The sequence below is a fragment of the Muscardinus avellanarius genome (genome assembly GCF_963383645.1).
Source record: "Muscardinus avellanarius genome assembly, chromosome: 3".
In the NCBI taxonomy this organism is placed as follows: domain Eukaryota; kingdom Metazoa; phylum Chordata; class Mammalia; order Rodentia; family Gliridae; genus Muscardinus; species Muscardinus avellanarius.
The window spans coordinates 86,818,196-86,837,738 of NC_137788.1; the positions used below are offsets into that span (position 1 = coordinate 86,818,196).

Sequence of the window (19,543 nt, forward strand, 5' to 3'; positions counted from 1 at the left end):
TTGAGAAGAAAGATGAACTGGGTTTCTTCTTTTTCCCTTGCATTTGTAATATAACTTTGAGTCTATGAGGTGAACACAACTAAAACATGACTATCTTTTTACCTTTGCTTCATTATCAAGGCTATTGAGGATATCATTATATAAAATGAAAAATAGTTTCAAATACAAACATACTCAAACAACCAAGGGTTTATTTTGTCAGTTTAAGTACAAAGTGACCATTTAACCAATGATCACAATTTTGAACAGATGTTACTCATTTAACAAACTAAAATATATAAAAAAGTGAGAGGCATTGGTTTCTGTAAAAATAATTCAGAATAATATAAATACTCTTTTTTTGGTACTGGGGATTGAACCCAGGAACATTTTATGTCTGACCTATACCCCAGCTGTAATTATGTATTTATGTATAAACAGTGTCTTGCATTTGCTGAGACTGACCTCCAACCGATCATTCTCTTGTCTCAGCCTCTCAACTACTAAGATTACAGGTGTGTGACACTACACCTTGCTTGGCATAGTAGTTATTTTTATTTGTGGTTTCACTTTCTGCAGTGTCAGCTTCTTGAAACTCATCATGGTTCAAAATATTAAATGAAAAATTCCAGAAATAAATAATTTCTAAGTTTTAGATAACTTTTACTATAGTAGGTTGCCAAATTGTTTTACTTTATTATTACTTATTGTGATTGGTCTCTTACTGTGCCAATTTATATATAAAATTTGTCATAGGTATGTAAGTATGGAATAGTATACATACATATATACTGTACTTTCATACTTTATATACTTCTGTACTTTATATTACTACATTTGGTTTCAGGCATCCACTAGGGGTTTTGAAATGTATCCTCTATAGATAAGAGTGACTACTATAAACAATGAATTTATGTAGACTAGGGGAATGCTAAAGTATTTTTTTAAAAAGGCAGCTTAGGAACTGGGTGTGTTGAAACATGGCTGTAATCTTAGTACTGAGAGGCTGAGACAGAATGATCACATGTTCAGGACCAGCCTCAGCAACATAGCAAGACCTTATTTCCAAATAAAATAATATAGGGCTAAGGGTATAACTGGAGAAAGCCCTATATTCCATATCTAGCATCACAAAAGAAAAAGAAAGAGAAAGAAGTAAGGAAGGAAGGAGGAAGGGAAAAAAAGAAAATAGCAACATAATATGGATTGGTTTATTTCAATAGGCTAGTTTAAAAATAACATATAAGCCTGCTACCTAAAATATCAATATTCACAGAATATTAAAGCTGCATGTTTATTAGAGATCAATTTGTTTGAATGCCAGATCTGAGCAATGGAAACTCATGCTTCAGTGGTTTAATCAAGGTGACATAGACCTATGCTAAAGCATTTAGGATTCTATACCAAATTTTTCTTAGTAGAAAACATGTACTTCATATACCAAGCTCAGATTAAGCTTTTATTTCTACAAATTTCTTAATAAATATGATGTCTGTCTTAGGTTATAGATTATGCTTTTTCTGTTCATAAATTTTATATTTTCTAATTAATTATTATGTCTAAATATAATTTAGAAATACTATATATTACATATAATTTCTGCTGATTACATATAGGCCAAATATTTTAGTTACAAAGATGTTGTCTTTAAATTATTAAATATTTGTGGGGAAACTGAAATAAAGGAGAAATAATAACAGGTGCTTGGTAAGAAATACATAGAATATAAGAAAATGTCTTTGAGAGATAAATATTTATCTATGGAACTAATGTCAGCATCTCATTCATGAGGAGACAACAAACTGACCATCAGAAAGCTCTGTGCTTAGCAGGGTGTGGTGGTGCATACCTGTAATCTTAGTACTTTGGAGGCTGAGGAAGGAAGATCACAGATTCAAAACCAGCCTCAGCAACTGAGCAAGCCTCTCAGTAGCACAGAGAGACCCTATTCCCTGTTTCAAAACAAAACAAAAAAATGGCTGGGAGTATAGATCAAAGGTAAAATGCCTCTGGGTTCAACCCCCAATATCAAAAAAGGAAAGAAAGACAGAGAGTTGTGGGTGGAGGAGAGGGAGGGGAGGAAGAGAGGGGAAAAGAGGAAAAGAAAAGAAAGTCCTTTCTTGACACACAGACATTTTGAGCCAATGTTAATAAACCCATTTGGGATGACATTTAGTCCCCTTGCACTGAGTGCAAATTCCTTACTAAACAAGCTTGCAAGTGTTCCAGACTCTAACATAGAAAGAGAAAAAGAAGCACTGGGAACAGGAAGTAGAAGAAGAGCAAAAGAAAGGCGAGGCAGTAGAAATAAGTCCCAGATTTTGTGTGTGCCCACTTCAAACGTCAAAGTTGGAGAAAGCAGTTTAGAAGTGCATTAGTATTCTTCCTGCCTTTCATGTAAAATACTGAACATTCATAGGTCCAGAGGCAATCATTTAAAATATGTGGGACCCAAAATGACTAAATTAGCTTTATTTTTATTTAATTTTATTTAATTATAGATTTTATAAGAGAAAATAATTAAGACTTTTTCAAAACTAGACTGATTGATAGAAAAAATTTGTTTCAATTTTAGACTTACATAACTAATGAGTCAAAAGGATATATTCCTGTTTCCTTCACCCAAGACATTACAGCATGGAGAACAAATGTTTTCCAAGTGTTTTAGAAATCTTAATAATATCTCTGACTGCAGAATGTTAGCATTTGGCATTTTCATTTGGTTAAAAACTGTGCAAAATATATGTGGTTAAATAACTCTCTAGAGTGGATATACCTCAGACACTTCACAGCTGGGTAGGTTCATATAGGCTCACAGACCAAAGCCTATTCTAATAAATAAATGAAAAATAAATAAATAAATTCAGCTGGGACTTGAGCAACACTTCCAAAATAATTGTTTTATTTGTGGCAAGGGATAAATATAAGAATGCATCTTTCCTCAGCAAATTGGTCAATAGGTTTAGATTCTTCATAGCTGTTTTTAGCCATGTAACTAAATATTTGGGAAAACACTTGTAAAAAAGGAAAAATGAGGTTACAGGAAGGAGACATATCAAATAATGTTATGTTCATATATGAAGGAATGACAATTGATCTCAGTAGCACATACGGGGAGGTACAAACAGGGAGCGGGGTGGGTTTGTGGGAGGAAACACACCAAGAGATGTCCTGCGCATATATGAATGTAGCACTTTATCTCACTATGATGTATAATGACACTGCACCAATAAAATTCTTTTGGTCAATATACTTTTTTGGTGCATCGTAATTATACGTGGTAATGAGGTTCAGAGTGATAGGATCATACATGCATACCTCGCTTGGAGTTTTTGGGTTCTGAGATTCAGACTGTGAGATTGGTAAAAGGGCAACCTCAAATAGAGAGGAGAAGAGAAGATGATTCTGATCCTCTTCCAGGTATCCTCCAAGAAATCCCTGGGCTTGAGTTTCCCTTGACTTGGTCATGTTATACATGTTGACACATTGACCACTCTCTAGTGATATGACACTGATATAATGCTATTTCCCCAACATGGTAATTGTGAACCTTGGCTCTGTTAGTCATGCTTACTGACCTTCTGGAAGAGAGGATATATTTAAAACAATTTGACCAGCCTCTCCTCTCTTGCTGCTATGTAAGACTGACTTCTTAAGTCACAAATATCTTCTGAGTGCTAATTAAATATTTATAAAATACTTTAAAAATCTCTCTGAATGCTACTGTGAAAATAGCAAATCACATTCACATGAATAAGCAGAAATTTTTGCCCTCCCAATTTAAGAGTCTCTGAATTTAATTCAAACCAATTTAATGATTTGAACGAAAAAAAAAAAAAAAAAAGAAAGCAGAAACAAAAAATCGAGTGCTACTATGCACAATGTCCTGGGCCAGATGTGAACAGAAAAGTAAACTTTCTCAAACAAGAAGCGCTGTCTTGAAATACAACATTTCATCTTAATTAATTCACATAATTCCCTCTGGGCATAAAAGTGAAATTAGATGAAAACATTCACATTTTTGTGTGCTAAGCTTTTAAACTACTCCTTAACATACAACACGGCATTCAGCACTTCCTATATATTAACATATTATTTTACATTTTGTTCATTAGGTTTTTGAAAGTATTTTAGCATGAAGGTTCCATTTATTGTATCCAAAAATAAAAATAGCATCAAAGTCTTTTTGCAACTCCCCAAACACAGTTAGGGAATAATGATCATATGCTAAAAAATGTAAAATACAATTTGTGCTGTGCCCCATTTACTACACAATCACTACGAACAATGCATTTTGTACAGTATATTGCCCCAGGGAAACTGGATCAGCATCAGGAATGAACAAAGAACATTGCATCTGAAATCAGCTAATTCTGCTTCAGCGCTTTTAAAAACTATTTGTTATGATATTACTTCTTGTCAAGCACATAATGTGATATTTTCCCCAATAAAACTAAACAGTTGCTATAATTTCAGCATCCCTCATTTTCCACTTTTTAAGCACTAAATATTTAAACAATGCAGACCTGGAAGTCTCAAGCCAGTCATCTGATCCACGTGTCTCCTTGCCTAAGGTTCAGAAATGATCCACGCAGCAGCCTGTTAGCTGACATACCTAGCAGCAATGTCTAGGTTCTTACCTGCCCACAAGCCAGGCCCATTCCTCTCTCTCCCATGCCATGTGGACACGATAAGTTTAACTCCAGGGCATCCGCTCCAGAACTCTTTAAGACATAGAAGGAAAATGAAAGAAAAGGCAACACTTTATTTGCATACTGAGAAAGACTTTCAGCACTGAATGCAAAGTATGTACATATGTCAGAATACCAACAGCAATGGCAATCTCAATATCCTGTATGGGAAAGGCAGGGGCAGGAGGGAGCAAGGGGAAAGCTGACCAAGCGCTGTGTGCGTGAAAGTCAGTATCATGATGAACTACATTACGATGTGATAATATAGTGCACCAATAAAAGTATGAAGAAAAAGATGACACTGATCTAATTTTAACGATTTTTCTTTCTGTATTATACCTCTCTGTGAGGCATGTTCTAACTCTCTCAAATTAAGGTGTGTATAACAACACAATAATAACAAAATATTCACTCTATGCTCAAAAGATGCTACTCGTTGTTCTATATGTTTTCTATTTATTATTTATAATTCTCATAATTTTTGTGTTATTATGATACCTATTTCACAAAACAGGGATCTGAGGTATAAGAGGTTAAACAATAAACCCGGTTATTAAGGGACACAGTGGAGATTTTAACTCAGATCTTTTGACACTAGATTTATTCTCTTCTCAACTGCTTGAATGTTTATAAAATTATTCTTAATAATTCTAGAAAACTGATATTGGGGATAAAGGTAGGGTAGGCTAGCCAGAATGAAGGAGTAAACTTAAAAAAAAAGTTTGTAACTGAAAATCAATTTTCTCATGTTTAAAAACAGTCCATGTTAAGAAACATGAATCACTGGTAGATTTGTCTGACTTTAATATCTAAATAGAGATCCTTCTTATTTAAATAATTAAATTCTTAGCATACAAATAAATACTGTCAAAATGAACACAATAGTTTAGAGTACTTTAAGAGTTTTAAAATTCTTGCAAAGTCTTGTGTAAAAACACCTTAAGAATAAATAAAATCCTTTTTAATTTTAATATAGTAATTTGAGGGATGTGGGATCAACAATTTAAGTTTCACTTTTAATTTATCTTCAATAATTTTTTTAGTGCTTAAATTTCTTTTCAGGTAAGGCCGACTTGAAGCTTGAATCAATTTCAATAATATTATGTCTGTTGCCTCACACAAAGACTTTTTAAAGAAGTTTGCTGTTTTGTAAGTATACCAGACCTTTCTTTAGGCAAAAAGCAATTTCTTCAAAGTTTTTCTTCTCTTCCTGATTTTTCAAGACTTTAGCCTATTTTTCCTGCTTTATGAATTTTAAGTAGGAGCGAGAGAAACTTACAACTCCAGTTAGCTATTTCTCGGTCAATGTTCCTGCCTGGCTTTATTCATTAGTGAGTCTGATTTTTCTTCTGCACATTGCTGAAGTCCATTTGATCATTCGGTCTGTTTTCTAATGTGGCCTCATTATGGCTTTTTGCTGTCCTAATCAAATTTTGAAATGCTTCGTGCTATTTGAAAATTACTGCAAATCATGCTACTTTCTTCTTGCTGGCTTGATAGGGAGTATGTACAAGGCACAGCCTGCAACACTTGCAGTTCTAATCTCAGGCCTTTCGCTATGGACTTGGGGATGCTTTCGGCAAGTCAGTTAACCCTCCTTGTCTCAGTTCCCCAAGAGTGAACTGCAGATATGACCTGTCACAAAATCATCCCATGTGGGAATTACCAGCTTCATGAAGAATATATAGTCATTATAGGAATGCTATACTTTTCTTATAATTTCTTAGCTACTTACAATATTTTTTAGGCTTATTTATTTATTTATTTATTTATTGTGGTACTGGGGGTGGAGGCTTTCTACCTCTGGGCTGTACTCCCAGACATATTTTATATTTTTATTTGGAAACAGGGTCTCACTAAGTTGCTGAGAGCCTCACTAAGTAGCTGAGGTTGGCTTCGAACCTGTGTGAACCTCCTGTCTCAGCCTCTCAAGGGCTGAGATTACAAGCATGCACCACCACACCCGAACAGTAGGCTCTTCATTTATTTGACATACATAAATCAATAGCAAATCAATTCAAGATTTTGGATTATATGAGCTTAGATGGCTCATTTATTTCTTTAAATTATGTGGACTGCATGGCAAATTGTGTTTCATTGCAAATAGTTAGCTATCCTAGTAGATAATAATAGCTAACATTAATTGAATGCTTATAATTTACCAGGCTACCTTACTAAATACTTTGTATACTTTATCCTCAAAACTACTCTAAGAGGTAGAATATATCATCATTCCCACTTTATTACCAATAAAATCTAAGCATAAAATGTTCAAGTGATTTATCTAATACCCATCATTTATACTTGGCATTCTGAACACAGAATCGGTATTGTTTGTTACCCACAATTATTAGAAATAATTTATACTATACTATCTTTGTTATAGTGTTAGTAAAGATTGGCATTCTTATGGCTTCAAATTTTGAATTAAAAAAAATCAAAACCTTTTTAAACTAACTGCCCAAATCAAGTTTCAGCAGAAATTATTAAAATTTCCCCAGTGTTATATGCACATACCCACATCTATTGACCAAACTCACCTGCAAAGATTTTTGAAAAGAGCATCTAGGCCTCACAAACACAGATGCTGCTTAAGGCAGCAGACACAAAAGGAGTAGGAATATTCATTTGGCCTTGGCTTGAATATTCCTGTCACAGGACTCAGACCACCTTAAAAAACAGTTAATTCCATTTCCAAGCAACTATAACCATTGGAAAAGCCTTAATTGCTGAATTAGCACAAAATGTTAAATTAACTGAAACCGAGCATGCATTCTGATTCCTGTTAGTCACGAGCTTTTTAGTTTAGTCACTTAGCCCAGAATTTATTCTGCCTCACCTAAATGATTGTAAAAATAAAGTAACCAAGTATAGGCAGTGACATAGAAAATATTGTTTCTAATTTCCTGTATTGTCTATCATCCATCTCTCCATAAGATGTACAGTGTATATGTTAGTGGACTGGATTCTGGAACCGGATTTCATGGGTTTGAACTGTACCTTTACCACGTACGTGCTGTGTAAACTTGAACATTATTTAACTGTTTTTGCCTGCATTTCTTCATCTTATTTATAAATGTGGAAATCAGTGACTGATAGAGTAGTTGTTACAAGAGCTATATAAATTTAATAAACACAAATTGCTCAAAAAGTATTTTGAATAAAGTTAGTACTATATAAGTGAAAGGAAATTATCTATCCATCTAACTAGAACCTCTGATTGCTATCATCTGCCTTGATCTGAAAGGATTTCATACAAATCATGCTGCCTTATATTATCTATTCGTCAGATGAGAAAAGAAAACTATCCTAGGAAATCCTTGAAGTGGTGGAAGACATGTAGTTTCTAAAGTTATCAGAATTGTTTGTAAAGAACTCTTAGAGAAATTAGGGTAGCAAAACAAAATCCTTGCACAGTAGATAAAACAAAATCAAACATGAATCCCTTTATTCTCTCCCCCCTTTTTCCATATCTCTCCTTCCTTTTTCAGGCCACCCTGATCCATACAGTTCTAAAGTCACTATGTGGGCCAGGTATGGTAGATGGCTGTATTTGAGGACTACTCACAAGGACCTAGGGTGTGGGTTAGAGCCGGAGGAGAGTCAGGAAACATCTTCCTAGGGTGGCCTGGTTCAGTATAGCAGATCCCCAGTTGGGAACAGAGGGTTCTGTGGTGGTGAGGGCTTAGCAGCGGGCATCAGAACCCAAGTGGGGTGAAAACATGAATCCAGATGTCATCTTTCCAACACTGTCACTTCTTTTTAAGTCTCCCAAACTGGAGATATGAGTTTTCTTGAACCTCTCTGAATAGACCAGGGACATTGAAATGTTCTGGGCCCCACTGGACACAAAGCCAGTTGTTGCCTCTCCTCTCCCTCAAGGTGTACATCTCCCCTCATTCTATCCTGTCTTGTTCACTGTTCCTGTTCAGGGACATAACTGCAAGTGGTCCACATACCTCTATAATGTGTCTTAGTTCGTATTTTGTTGTTGTTTTGGTTTTGGTACTGAGGATTGAAGCCAGGGGCTTTCTACCTCTGAGACACATCCACAGCTCATTTTCAGTTTTCTATTTTGATCAGAGTTGCTGAGCTGTGAAGTTGCTGAAGGTTTTGCTAAGTTGCTGAGGCCAGCCTTGGGCCTGTGATCCTCCTGTTAAGCCTACCAAGTACTAGGATTCCACCCAACTCAGTAGTGCACTTTTTACTTTAATCCATTTGAGATTTCTAAACGTTAGCACCTATTTAATCATATAAGTATCACTTGCCAAAATTCAGTTTTAAAATAATGAGAACCTGTCATTAAATGCTATATTTTGCTTCTAATAGCATTGTCACCTGTTTTTGATGCCTGCACCTCTCTGAAGACCTTCCTTGTTCCATCCTACTATGAGGTGAGACCCTTGGCAATCTTCATCAGGTTCCTTTCATTTTGGATCTTAATCATATCAAGTTAGTTGGGGCCAAATAAAGTGTCACTCTGCCTGTGTACTTTGTAATGGTTTATTTTGTATTTCTTACATGCCAATACTTGAGCTCTGTACATCTATTTTACTTCACTCAGTGAGGAACTGTTGGTAAGTAAAGCTCTGTGCTTGGAATTGGGGATTAAGCATGAACCAGATAGAGGTCTCACCCCCATGGAACTTTCTTTGTAAGGAGGAGGACAGAGTAACCATCATTAATGCTCAACGACATTACTGTGATTACCATTTTATCAAGTGTCCCAGAGGAAAGACAGAGAGATGATAGACCCAGATTTCTGGGTATCTTGAACCTTAATTTTGAAGCTCTTCCTTTATAAAATAAAAAAAAAGACTGGGTTTGCTTTCCAACAGTGAACAAAGTTCCTAACAAGAGCAACTTGGAGAAATATTTATTTTGGCTCATGGTTTCAGAGATCCTAGTCCATGGTTACCTAGTTCCATTTCAGTGGGCCTGAGGTGAGGCAGAACATCCTAGTGAAAGGGTGTGGTAGAAGAATACTGCTCAGCTCATGGCAGGCAAAAAGCAGAGAGAGAGAGAAAGAGAGAGGATCCAATTCTTCTACCTGGGTGCCCCCTCCCAGTAGTCCATTCGGTCACTGATATCTATGGATGGTCAGAACACTTAGTCAGGTGTGGTGGCTCATGCTTGTAATCCCAGCATTTGGGAGGCTGAGACAGGAGGATCCCGGTTTGCAGACAGCCTCAGCTACTTAGTGAGGCCCTTTGCAACTCAGTGGGACCCTGTTTCAAAATAAAGATGAAAAATAGGACTAGGGGTATAGCTTGGAGGTAGAATGCCCCTGGGTTCCATGTCCAGTACCACAATAAATAAATAAATAAATAAATAAATATCCTGATGATCCAATCACTTCTCCAAAGCCCTGCCTCCAAACACATCAGACTTGGGGGGATATTCCAGTTCCAAACCATAAAGATTATAAACACAAACTGAGGTCAGGGGTTTGGGGGTAGTATGTACAGGTAAGGAAACTGATGAGATTTATGGTAAACAGGCCTATGGGAAGGATTATGAGAATGTAACCTGGGAAGCTTAACCTATCTAGCCAGAGGGTTCAGGTGAGAGAGAAGAGAGAGAGGAGAGAGAGAGGAGAGGAGAGGAGAGGAGAGGAGAGGAGAGGAGAGGGAGAGGGAGAGGGAGAGAGAGAGAGAGAGAGAGAGCGAGAGCGAGCAGTCTAGGCCAAGGAAACAGGGAAGTTTCTTAGTTGTCAATGTATTGAAGGAATTGAAAGGAAGCAGCCGGAGCTGGGATGCAGAGAATAAACCTAGGGAGGTCTGCGGGCGGCAGCCCATGGGAAATTTATAGGTTCAGTTAAGTATTTTGAACTTAGAAAAGATAAGATTTGGGATCCATTGAGAGCAAGAATAGTAAAGTTAGTAAAGTCATTATAGGTAAACTTGGATTAGAGTAGTAGTGATATATGTTAGGCCACACTCTGTTCCTATGCTTCCTCAAGTTTGGTGGCTACACTTGCCACTGTGTGTTACCCTTTCCATAGGGGGCCCCATACCCTGTTACTGTCCTCACACCTTTGCTGTCCGTTCTCACAGCCTCTCTCAAGTTGAGAAGTGGGCTTTATCACAGCATCTGTTGTCCCTGTCCAAATGGAAGTTCCAGGAACATCAGTGACCATGTCCAATGAAGTAGGTCTGGCCTTTCTTTCTAATTCATGGTTAGACAAAGCATCACCCCACATCAGGTGAGGTCTGGCTTCCCTAGGAGCAGCAGCAGAGTGGGCAGAGCACACAGCTAAAAGTGAACAGATTATATCCCTGTAGTATAAAGCTGGACTAGTGAGAGACAGGAGCCAGGCAGGAACCTGCAGGGCAGTCCTTCCCCTTCCTGTCTCAGTACTGCTCCAGGCAGGAGGCTTGTGCATGGCCCTCCCTGCCCCACAGAGCAAGCCACTGTATTCCTTTGTGCAGTTGTGGCAGGCTCCGCAATGCCCTGTTCTGAATTTGCTTTCCCTTTGGCCCTGTCTCATTTTTATTTTTTTCCTCCTTCTTACTGCTTTGGGATTGGATACTTCAATAAAGATTTTTCTCATTAACTGTGACTCCAGCTCTGTTTTCTGGGCTAATACACATTAAGAAAGAAATGAATTCAGGATCTATTAAAATGCATTCAAGGCCTATTTAAGATCTAATAATATAAGCATTCAGTAATGCCTCAATTTGGCATATATCTGATTACATATTTAAATTGTGAATACATCTACATAGCTGAAGCTGTTTTTTATTTACCATCATTTCCTCTGGCTAGGAACTCTACACATAGTATGTTCTTTATAAATCTTCTTTTGCATGAAATTGGAATATGTTATAAAGGTTCCAGAAAGGTAAGGGAATCTGTGATCATATACTTGGACTAAAAGAAAAAAAAATTGGGCACAGCCTAATCATGCTAATGTTTTCACCAGAAGTTTCAAAAGCTATGAAAACTTTCCAGACACTGTTCCTTTTTCACGGGGCTCAAAATAATAGAATAAATCAAACCAGGCCTAGGAATGTTTAGGAACATATTACAAGCAGTATAGTTTTATGTCTAAGCCAAAAACAAATATTTCTCAAGAATATGAATATAATAAAAATGATATACTGATCATATATTAACTTTTATTTTGGTACTGAAGATAAAACCTAGGGGTGCTCTAACTCTGAGCTACACTCAAAACCCTTTTTATTTTATTTTGAAAAAGGGTCTCACTAAGTGGTGAGACTGGTCTGGAACTTGTTATCCTCCTGTCTTGGTTCTCCAAACAAGTATTGAATTAGAGGCATGTGTCACCATGCCTAGCTATACATTAACCTTTATAAATAACATTTAATTGAAATTTACATTAAAATGTACTTAAGCTCATTATTTTAAACTACCCATGTGATCAGAAATGTGTAAACAAAATATTAAAGTAACATGGCAGGTTCTGGTGAAACCAACAACAATTAAGAAGTCCAATTTTAGTTTTCACATAGTTTTTAAGGCTTTGTTGTCTTCATCCTCTTATACAGCTGTATTTGTTCACCTGTTACACACATGTGGTTTTTGTTTTCAAATACAGCAAGAGTGTAAAGCCAATGGCAGGTTTCCTCTATTTTTTCTCGGGCAGTTCAAATATTAATCTACCCTATGGAGTCAGACATCACGAACTTAAATTATACACATTATCTCAAGTCATTTTCTCAGTTTAAAGATGTTGGCATGCCAATGCACTAGTGTCGTATATGATTTCTGATACCAGTTATCCCCAGAGAAACTCACAGGCTAGGTAGTAGAGTAACTTGATTTTGAATACATTTTTGTTGTTTTTTTTTTTAAAGTGGTATTTTCTTCTGTAAGAGCATCCACTTTGGAGGATGTGATAATAAAACACAAAATCAAATACTGACTATAAATCATAATTGGGTGCCTACGGTATCAACTGCGATGGAATCATAGCAGAGTCCTCTGGAGATTTTCTTTTATTTGTTTGTTTGGGTTTTGTTTTGGTTTGGTTTGGCTTGATTTGTTTAGGTGGTACGGAGATTGAACCCAGGGGCATTCTACCTCTGAGATACACCTCCAATTCTTTTTATTTTTTTTTACATGAATTATTTATTTTTTAAATTTTTTATTGAACATAAATGGTATACATTTAAACTATACTTGATGCCCGTTCCCCCCTCTTACCCCTGTTCCCCCCCCCAACAATGATTGTCCCGGGTAACCATGCCATATGTTGCGGAGGCTGTCCTTGAACTTGCAATTTTCCTGCCCCAGACTCCTAGGTACTGGAATTTCAGATCGTGTGTCACCATGCCTGGCTTTTGTTTTTTTAAACATCATGTATAATCTAACGTTCTTGATATATAAAGTTCAAACCTGTGGAAATATTTCATAGACTGTTTTGACTTAATACAAAATATCCTTTCCTTCTTATTAATTCATTTTTGTTATATAGAGTACTTAGATTGTGTTGTTAAATTAAGCTGAAATTAAAGAAAGATATGGTATGTGAAAAATATCTTTACTTTAACTAATATGCTTACAATTAAAGGCTGACTTTTTTGCAAGTAAATTCATCTATTTAACAATTAATGCCCATTACTAAAAAATCCACAAATTTTAAAAGTACTTTATTCTTATAAAAAGGCAGAGAAGCATGCAGTGTGATAAAGCCATTCATCATAGTCAGCTTAAAATTGGCAAAGCTCACACCAACCACAGGCTCTGTGAAAGATTTCATGGTCAATTAGGTAAATACATGTATAAAATGGACCCGCCACGTAAGATCACGAAGCCAATTACCGATCATGCTTAATTTCACCCCTCTAAGTCCCAGAAGTAATTTTTCCTCTCACGGTTTTAAAATATCCAAATAAAATGTACAATCAACATTTCAAACACTATAGAGAGCTTTATAATATTTTGTAATGGGAAGTCAATTATTCTCAAAGTCTGGTTAGGTTCAGTCTTCTGTCTGACTGGGAGCTTTTCAAGAAACTCCAGCTAAGAGTGTGTAGACCAGGTTCTCTGACAGTGTGATGGACATATACGTGTGCAATTGTAAGTATGTATTTTTCTATTTGAAATACAAATTTGAGGCCCATGGTTAGTTGTTTGCATATGTGCAAGATTCAATTTATATTATGGAAAAACCTGCTGAGTAGTGTTCCATTCAGGAGCATTCTGTCCTACCATTTTATGCATGTCTGTATTCAAACGAGAACAGTATTAAATGAACCTTTTATATTTTAAATATTCAAGAGTTTTATATTCAAAATTTCTTCTCCTACTGTCAAACTAGTTTGCCTAAAGGCAAGGTAAGATCAAGTTAGACTCTCGAAGGTAGAATTAAATTTTATCATGGCATCCATCATAATATAGAGTTTGCTTAATATGCAAATAGAGAGTATATGGATTCAAAGAATAGAGGATTTTTAGGCAGCCTGTGAAATCCGAGGGGCCGCTTTTGTAGAATAGATTCGTTTTAAATTTACATTTCCATCATTTTAATGAAAACACAGGGTAAACAAATTATAATAGAAATGTTTTAAGTTACATTTTCAATTCAATTTTCCTCCTACTCTATTATTTTCCATGGCAGCTCTTTATTTAAAACTAATAAAAATAGGAGAGGAGAAACAAAATAAATATATGTTAAAGAAACCATTACCTCAGCCATTTTGGAGAGTTCCATCCAGTCGTTCTTGTTGTAACTGCACATGATGCTAGCGATCACAATCTTTGAAAAGAAAAAAGAAAGAATATAAATGCAAGTGGCTACGCTGTTGTGCACAGAGGTTAGTAGTCGCAGACTGTTACTGCTGAGGTCTTCAATGTCCCCAGCAGCTCATGGATGGGAGGCTTGGTCCCCAGCAGACAGCACTGATGGGAGGTGGTGGAAACCTTAGGAGGTGGGACTGAGGAAGAAGTTAGGTTACTGGAAGTGGTTATCAGGACCCCTGCCTTTCCTTCTCTCTTTCACTTTCTGGCCACCATGATGTGAGTGATTTTGCTTCACCACAAGCTCCCTAGCATGTCTGACCTCACCATAGGCTCAAAAAGAGGGAGTCACTAGATCAGGGACTGAAACTCTGAGCCATAATACTTCTTTTCCTCTCTTTAGTCTTTAGGTTGTTAATTTCTGATATTTTGTTACAACAACAGAAGTTAACACACACACACACACACACACACATGCACGCACGCACACACACATATAAATAAATACATATATATGCATGTTTGTAAACTATAATATAAAAATTAGTTTTAATCTGTTAAAAAATAAAAAATCTGTTAAAAATTAATCTGTTAAAAATTAGTTTTGATCTGTTAAAAAATAAATCATTATTAAACAGCAAGGTATCACAGTAAAACACAGGATAAATGCACACACATATAAATAAATACATATATATGCATGTTTGTAAACTATAATATAAAAATTAGTTTTGATCTGTTAAAAATAAATCATTATTAAACAGTAAAACACAGGATACCAATTAGGGCTTCAGATGTATGCTAGAGACTTTCTCACCTACTGTATCTTTGAACACTTGAACAAGTTATGTAACTTTCCTCTTCACCATTCTCATTTCTAAAATAGAGATGATAATATAGACTTCGCCATCTCCAGAGAGTAGCAGTGGTAATTAAGTACATTTATATACAAGTTTTTGTTGTGAAAGTATTGTCTTGATTTTCTTGAAATTCTATGATTTCATAAAACTATTTATTGATATAATTACCGCTATATCCAAAAGGCTTCAAGCTTAGAAAAAGAAAAAATAATTGGCATTTCTTTTCTTCAATCACATCTTATTATATTATGATAATAATACCTTGTATGTGCATAGTACACTGTAGTTTCAAACTTTCTTAAAGATGGATTCTTAAGTACAGCCTTACAATAATACCATTATGAAGGATATATAGGGTAGTACTTGCTATGCTAGCACCTGCTTAAAGCTGGAATAACCAGGTTGGAAACTTGATTTTACCACTTACTGTATGGTACCAGGCAAGAGAATGAGTTTCCTGATTAGTAAAATATGGATAACAGTAAGACTTCTTTAGAAAAGTAATAATAGAAATTGCTAAGGCTTACATAGCTCTTACACTGTTTTTAGAAAATTTACTTTGTTAGCTTACTGAATCATTCCCAATTTCATGCTCCTTATTTTTCAGATGAAGACACCTGGGCACTGGGATAATAAGATCATATCACTCTTAGGGAGCAAACCAAGATACAGCCCCAGTGTGACAAGAGTCTGTGCTTTCCTCCACTGAACTTTGCTGGCCTAGAGTAGCTACTCAGTCCATGTCAGTACTTATTTTAATTATTATCATTTAAAGACTATGAGATTAAAGCTAGGTATGATGGTGCATGTCTGTAATACCAATACTTGGAAGGCTTAGACAGAAGGATCTCAGGTTGAAGGCCAGCCTCAGCAGCTTAATGAGACCCTGTTTTAAAATAGAAAGTAGCTTGGCATAGTGGCACACACTTGTAACCCCCACGCTTGGGAGGCAGAGACAGGAGGATTGCACAGGTTCAAAGCCAGCCTCGCTGGCTTAAGAGACCCTGTTTCCAAATAAGAAATATAAAATATAGGTGTCTGGGAGTGTAGCCCAGAGGTAGAAGGGTTTCCAGGAACCCCACTACCACCAAAAAATAAAGATAAAATAAAATAAATAAAAAATAAAAAAGATCTAGAGGTCCATCTTAGAGGTAGAAACCCTTGAGTTCAACCCCTACTACCAAAATACATTCATATATAAATAAATATTATGAGACTGAGACACCAAAAGCCATTCTAAGCTTAGAGAGTCTAGCAGCAGAGTCCAGTCAAAGGTATCATGTTCTTATCACATATATCATTTTATGCATGTGTAGGGAAAAAAAAACACCACAAAGGTAAATTGTAGAGACCAAACAAATGTTTGTATTACTGAGAGGACAGAAAGCTAGGATCATGTTGGAGAGTTCTGCAAATCAGAAAGAGAAGACTGCATTTAATGTTGCCTTTTATTTTTTTTATCTCAGGATAGACTTTAGACTCCATGAGAGAGAGCGGACTGCCTGTGTCCTTCGTCTACAATAGGCGGTGTGGTGTTCGGCACACAGAAAGGAATGACTGAAGAGATACATACGGGACATTGCTAAAGGTTCAGGAACAAGAGTTGCTTTATGAGTTCATCCTTCAAAAAACTCAAACAGGAATGAATATCATGAGTTAGAAAAGAAAAACTAACAAATCACTGAGAACTGCTAACAAGTTATTATATGAAAAATATCAGGTGATGGCTGGCTCTGAGTAAGGGAATCACAGAACATCAGACAATTGTAGAACAGTGATCAGAAATGTAGGCGCCAAGAGAAATATCAGGGTGTTTGTTTGTTTGTTTGTTTCAGTACTGGGGATGGAACCCAGGGTCATTCTACCTCCAAGCTACACCTCCAGTCCTATTTTTCATTCTTTATTTTAAACAGGGTCTCACTTAGTTGCAGAAGGCCTCACTAGGCTGTCCTCGAACCCAGATCCTCCTGTCTCAGCCTCCAAAATGCTGGGATTACAAGCATGCACCACCACGCCAGCTGAAAACCAGGTTTGAATATTAGATTCCTTAGAGAGGGGAACAAAGAGGGGGAAAGTAAAGTATACAATAAATAGAGGAAGAAAACACAGCATAACTAATTATTATTAGTTCAGTTTAGGATTCAACTTTTGTGTCTAGTGAAGCTTCAGCCTTTGAGAATTGGAGAGGAAAAAATGTAAGCATGTCTCGGCAATGGTCTGTTCTCTAGGGGCTAAAAGAAAAGTCGTATTTCAAGCTTCATTTGTAAAGCAGAAAAGGGTCAATGTGATTACACAGGTTCAGTGAGAGATGCTCTTCCTGCCATTCCTGAGGGATCTGAGAGCCCAGGGAGAGCCTGTGCCACTCTACAGCTGGATAAGGGCCAGAAGGAAATAGCAAGAGGGACATAAGATCACCCTCACTAGATGCAGTATCTCCTGGTTAGCTCCTTGCATGGAAGAAAGGAGGAAGAAGAAGAGGAAGAGGAAAAGGAAGAGGAGAAGAAAAAGGATGAGAAGGAGGAAGAGAATGGAGAGGAGGAGGAGGAAGTGGAGGAAGAGAAGAAGCAGAAGCAGAAGCAGAAGCAGAAGCAGAAGCAGAAGCAGAAGAAGAAGAAGAAGAAGAAGAAGAAGAAGAAGAAGAAGAAGAAAAAGAAGAAGAAGAAGAAATAATTAAGTATGCTATTTGAAAGGAAAAGTCAAGTAGGATAAAGCCTGTAAGCAGGTGACAGATTCCTATTATTTTCAGTAGCCTCTAGACACAAATAAAAATTTTAAAAAGCCATAAAGAATTAGAGTATAGGCAGAGCCTTAAGGCTTGTTGTTAGAACTTGAAGAGGCAGGGTCAGACACAAAGATACAGACTCAAAGAAAAATGATCTTAGCCACCAGATACTCGTTCTCCTCCAGTAAAACTGACATGCATTAGTCACAGATTTTAGAAAGTTTTATTGCTTGAAACAAAACAAGAGGAAAACAATAATGACCGCAAGAAAAAATCTCCCAACATGATAAGATAATCTCCAAAATTTTATTCCTGTATGAATATGAAGTATGTGCAATCACAACAGCCATGTAGGAGCATCCTCCTGTCAATGTCTCTCTCAGAGTTCCAGAAAGAAAACAAGGCCCTCCTTCCCATGGGCAGAATCCAGCCAGACACATGGGCTGAGCAGGAAATCCACAGCCAGAGAAATGAAGTTACTATCTATCACTTATTGCAGGATATGATGCATGCTCTCAACACGGGACTTAACATGGTTCCCCTTTTCTAAATGACAATTCCAATTTTGATAAAGCTATATTTGCTTCAAATTTATATCGATTGTGCCAGGATTGGTTAAAATCATCATCTGCCTTAGAGGTTGCTTAGAATCACCAGGAGCTAACAGTTGGGTTCAATGAAGAAGGCAAATAATTATCACCCAGAAATCTGTCCTGGACGTTGAGTACCATGGAAAACCTGCAGACTCAGAGGCTGGATGTGATTTGGGGCAGCCTCTCGTTGGGGATGGGCTGGCTACAGGAGGGGAGATGCACAGTGTTCAGCAGAGATAGGTGTTATAATGCTCCGCTATCCTTTTTACGCCGTCTGAAAACAGATTCTACCTTCTTGACCATAAAGATGGATAAGAATCCCCAGCTGTGTTAATCACAGTGATTGATTATTCTGCGTCCATCATGGTCCTTCTAGAAAATAAAACTTTTTCTTATTGGTCCCTAAACTAGAAGGAAGTATTCCAGAACTGATAGTAACTGTAACCACTGACCCCTCACTCACTTCACTACCTCCCTAATCCCTCCCAAAGGTAGTGCACGGTGCAAAGAAGAATAGACACAGGGCCAGCATTGAAGTGGAGATGCAAGAAGGTTGAAAGACTTGTTGGGGTCCCATGTAAAACTGGTGCCTCACAAATGTATCTGAACATGTGGACCAATAAGCACTACTTTGGTATTTAGGAACGTTAAAAGTTCTATTTTGATTTCTACCTAAGTCTTGAAGTCTTAACAATGACTACATGTAAAATAAAATGTGTCACTTTTGAAATCACTTCTTAATTTTTTCAGACTCAAATACATTTAAAAGAAAAAAGAACTTTATACACTCTTTAAGACATGAGAAGTAGTTTAACCATTCTAAACATCTTCATCTAAAACAAAAGAATGGCTTGTAAAAATATGTAGCAGCAATCTATTTTAGAGAAATCAAAATGATCAAAATTTATTTTAAGTTGTATTAAAAATATGGGTATTTTCAGAGTCAGACTAAAATATATTAACACTAAAGGACAATGAGCATAATTTAGT

The 19,543-nt window shown here is 36.6% G+C and overlaps 1 protein-coding gene across 1 annotated transcript in view; it reads right to left on the reverse strand.

The window, feature by feature from the left end:
• Window positions 1-19,543, reverse strand: part of DPYD (dihydropyrimidine dehydrogenase) — a gene marked incomplete at both ends in the record, with an annotated part of 932,092 nt that overhangs the window by 315,038 nt on the left and 597,511 nt on the right. The window contains 2 exons of the mRNA XM_080690443.1: window positions 4,620-4,703; window positions 14,329-14,397. Of these exons, the coding sequence (XP_080546569.1) occupies window positions 4,620-4,703; window positions 14,329-14,397 (153 nt within the window). The remainder of the gene's footprint in view (window positions 1-4,619; window positions 4,704-14,328; window positions 14,398-19,543) is intronic.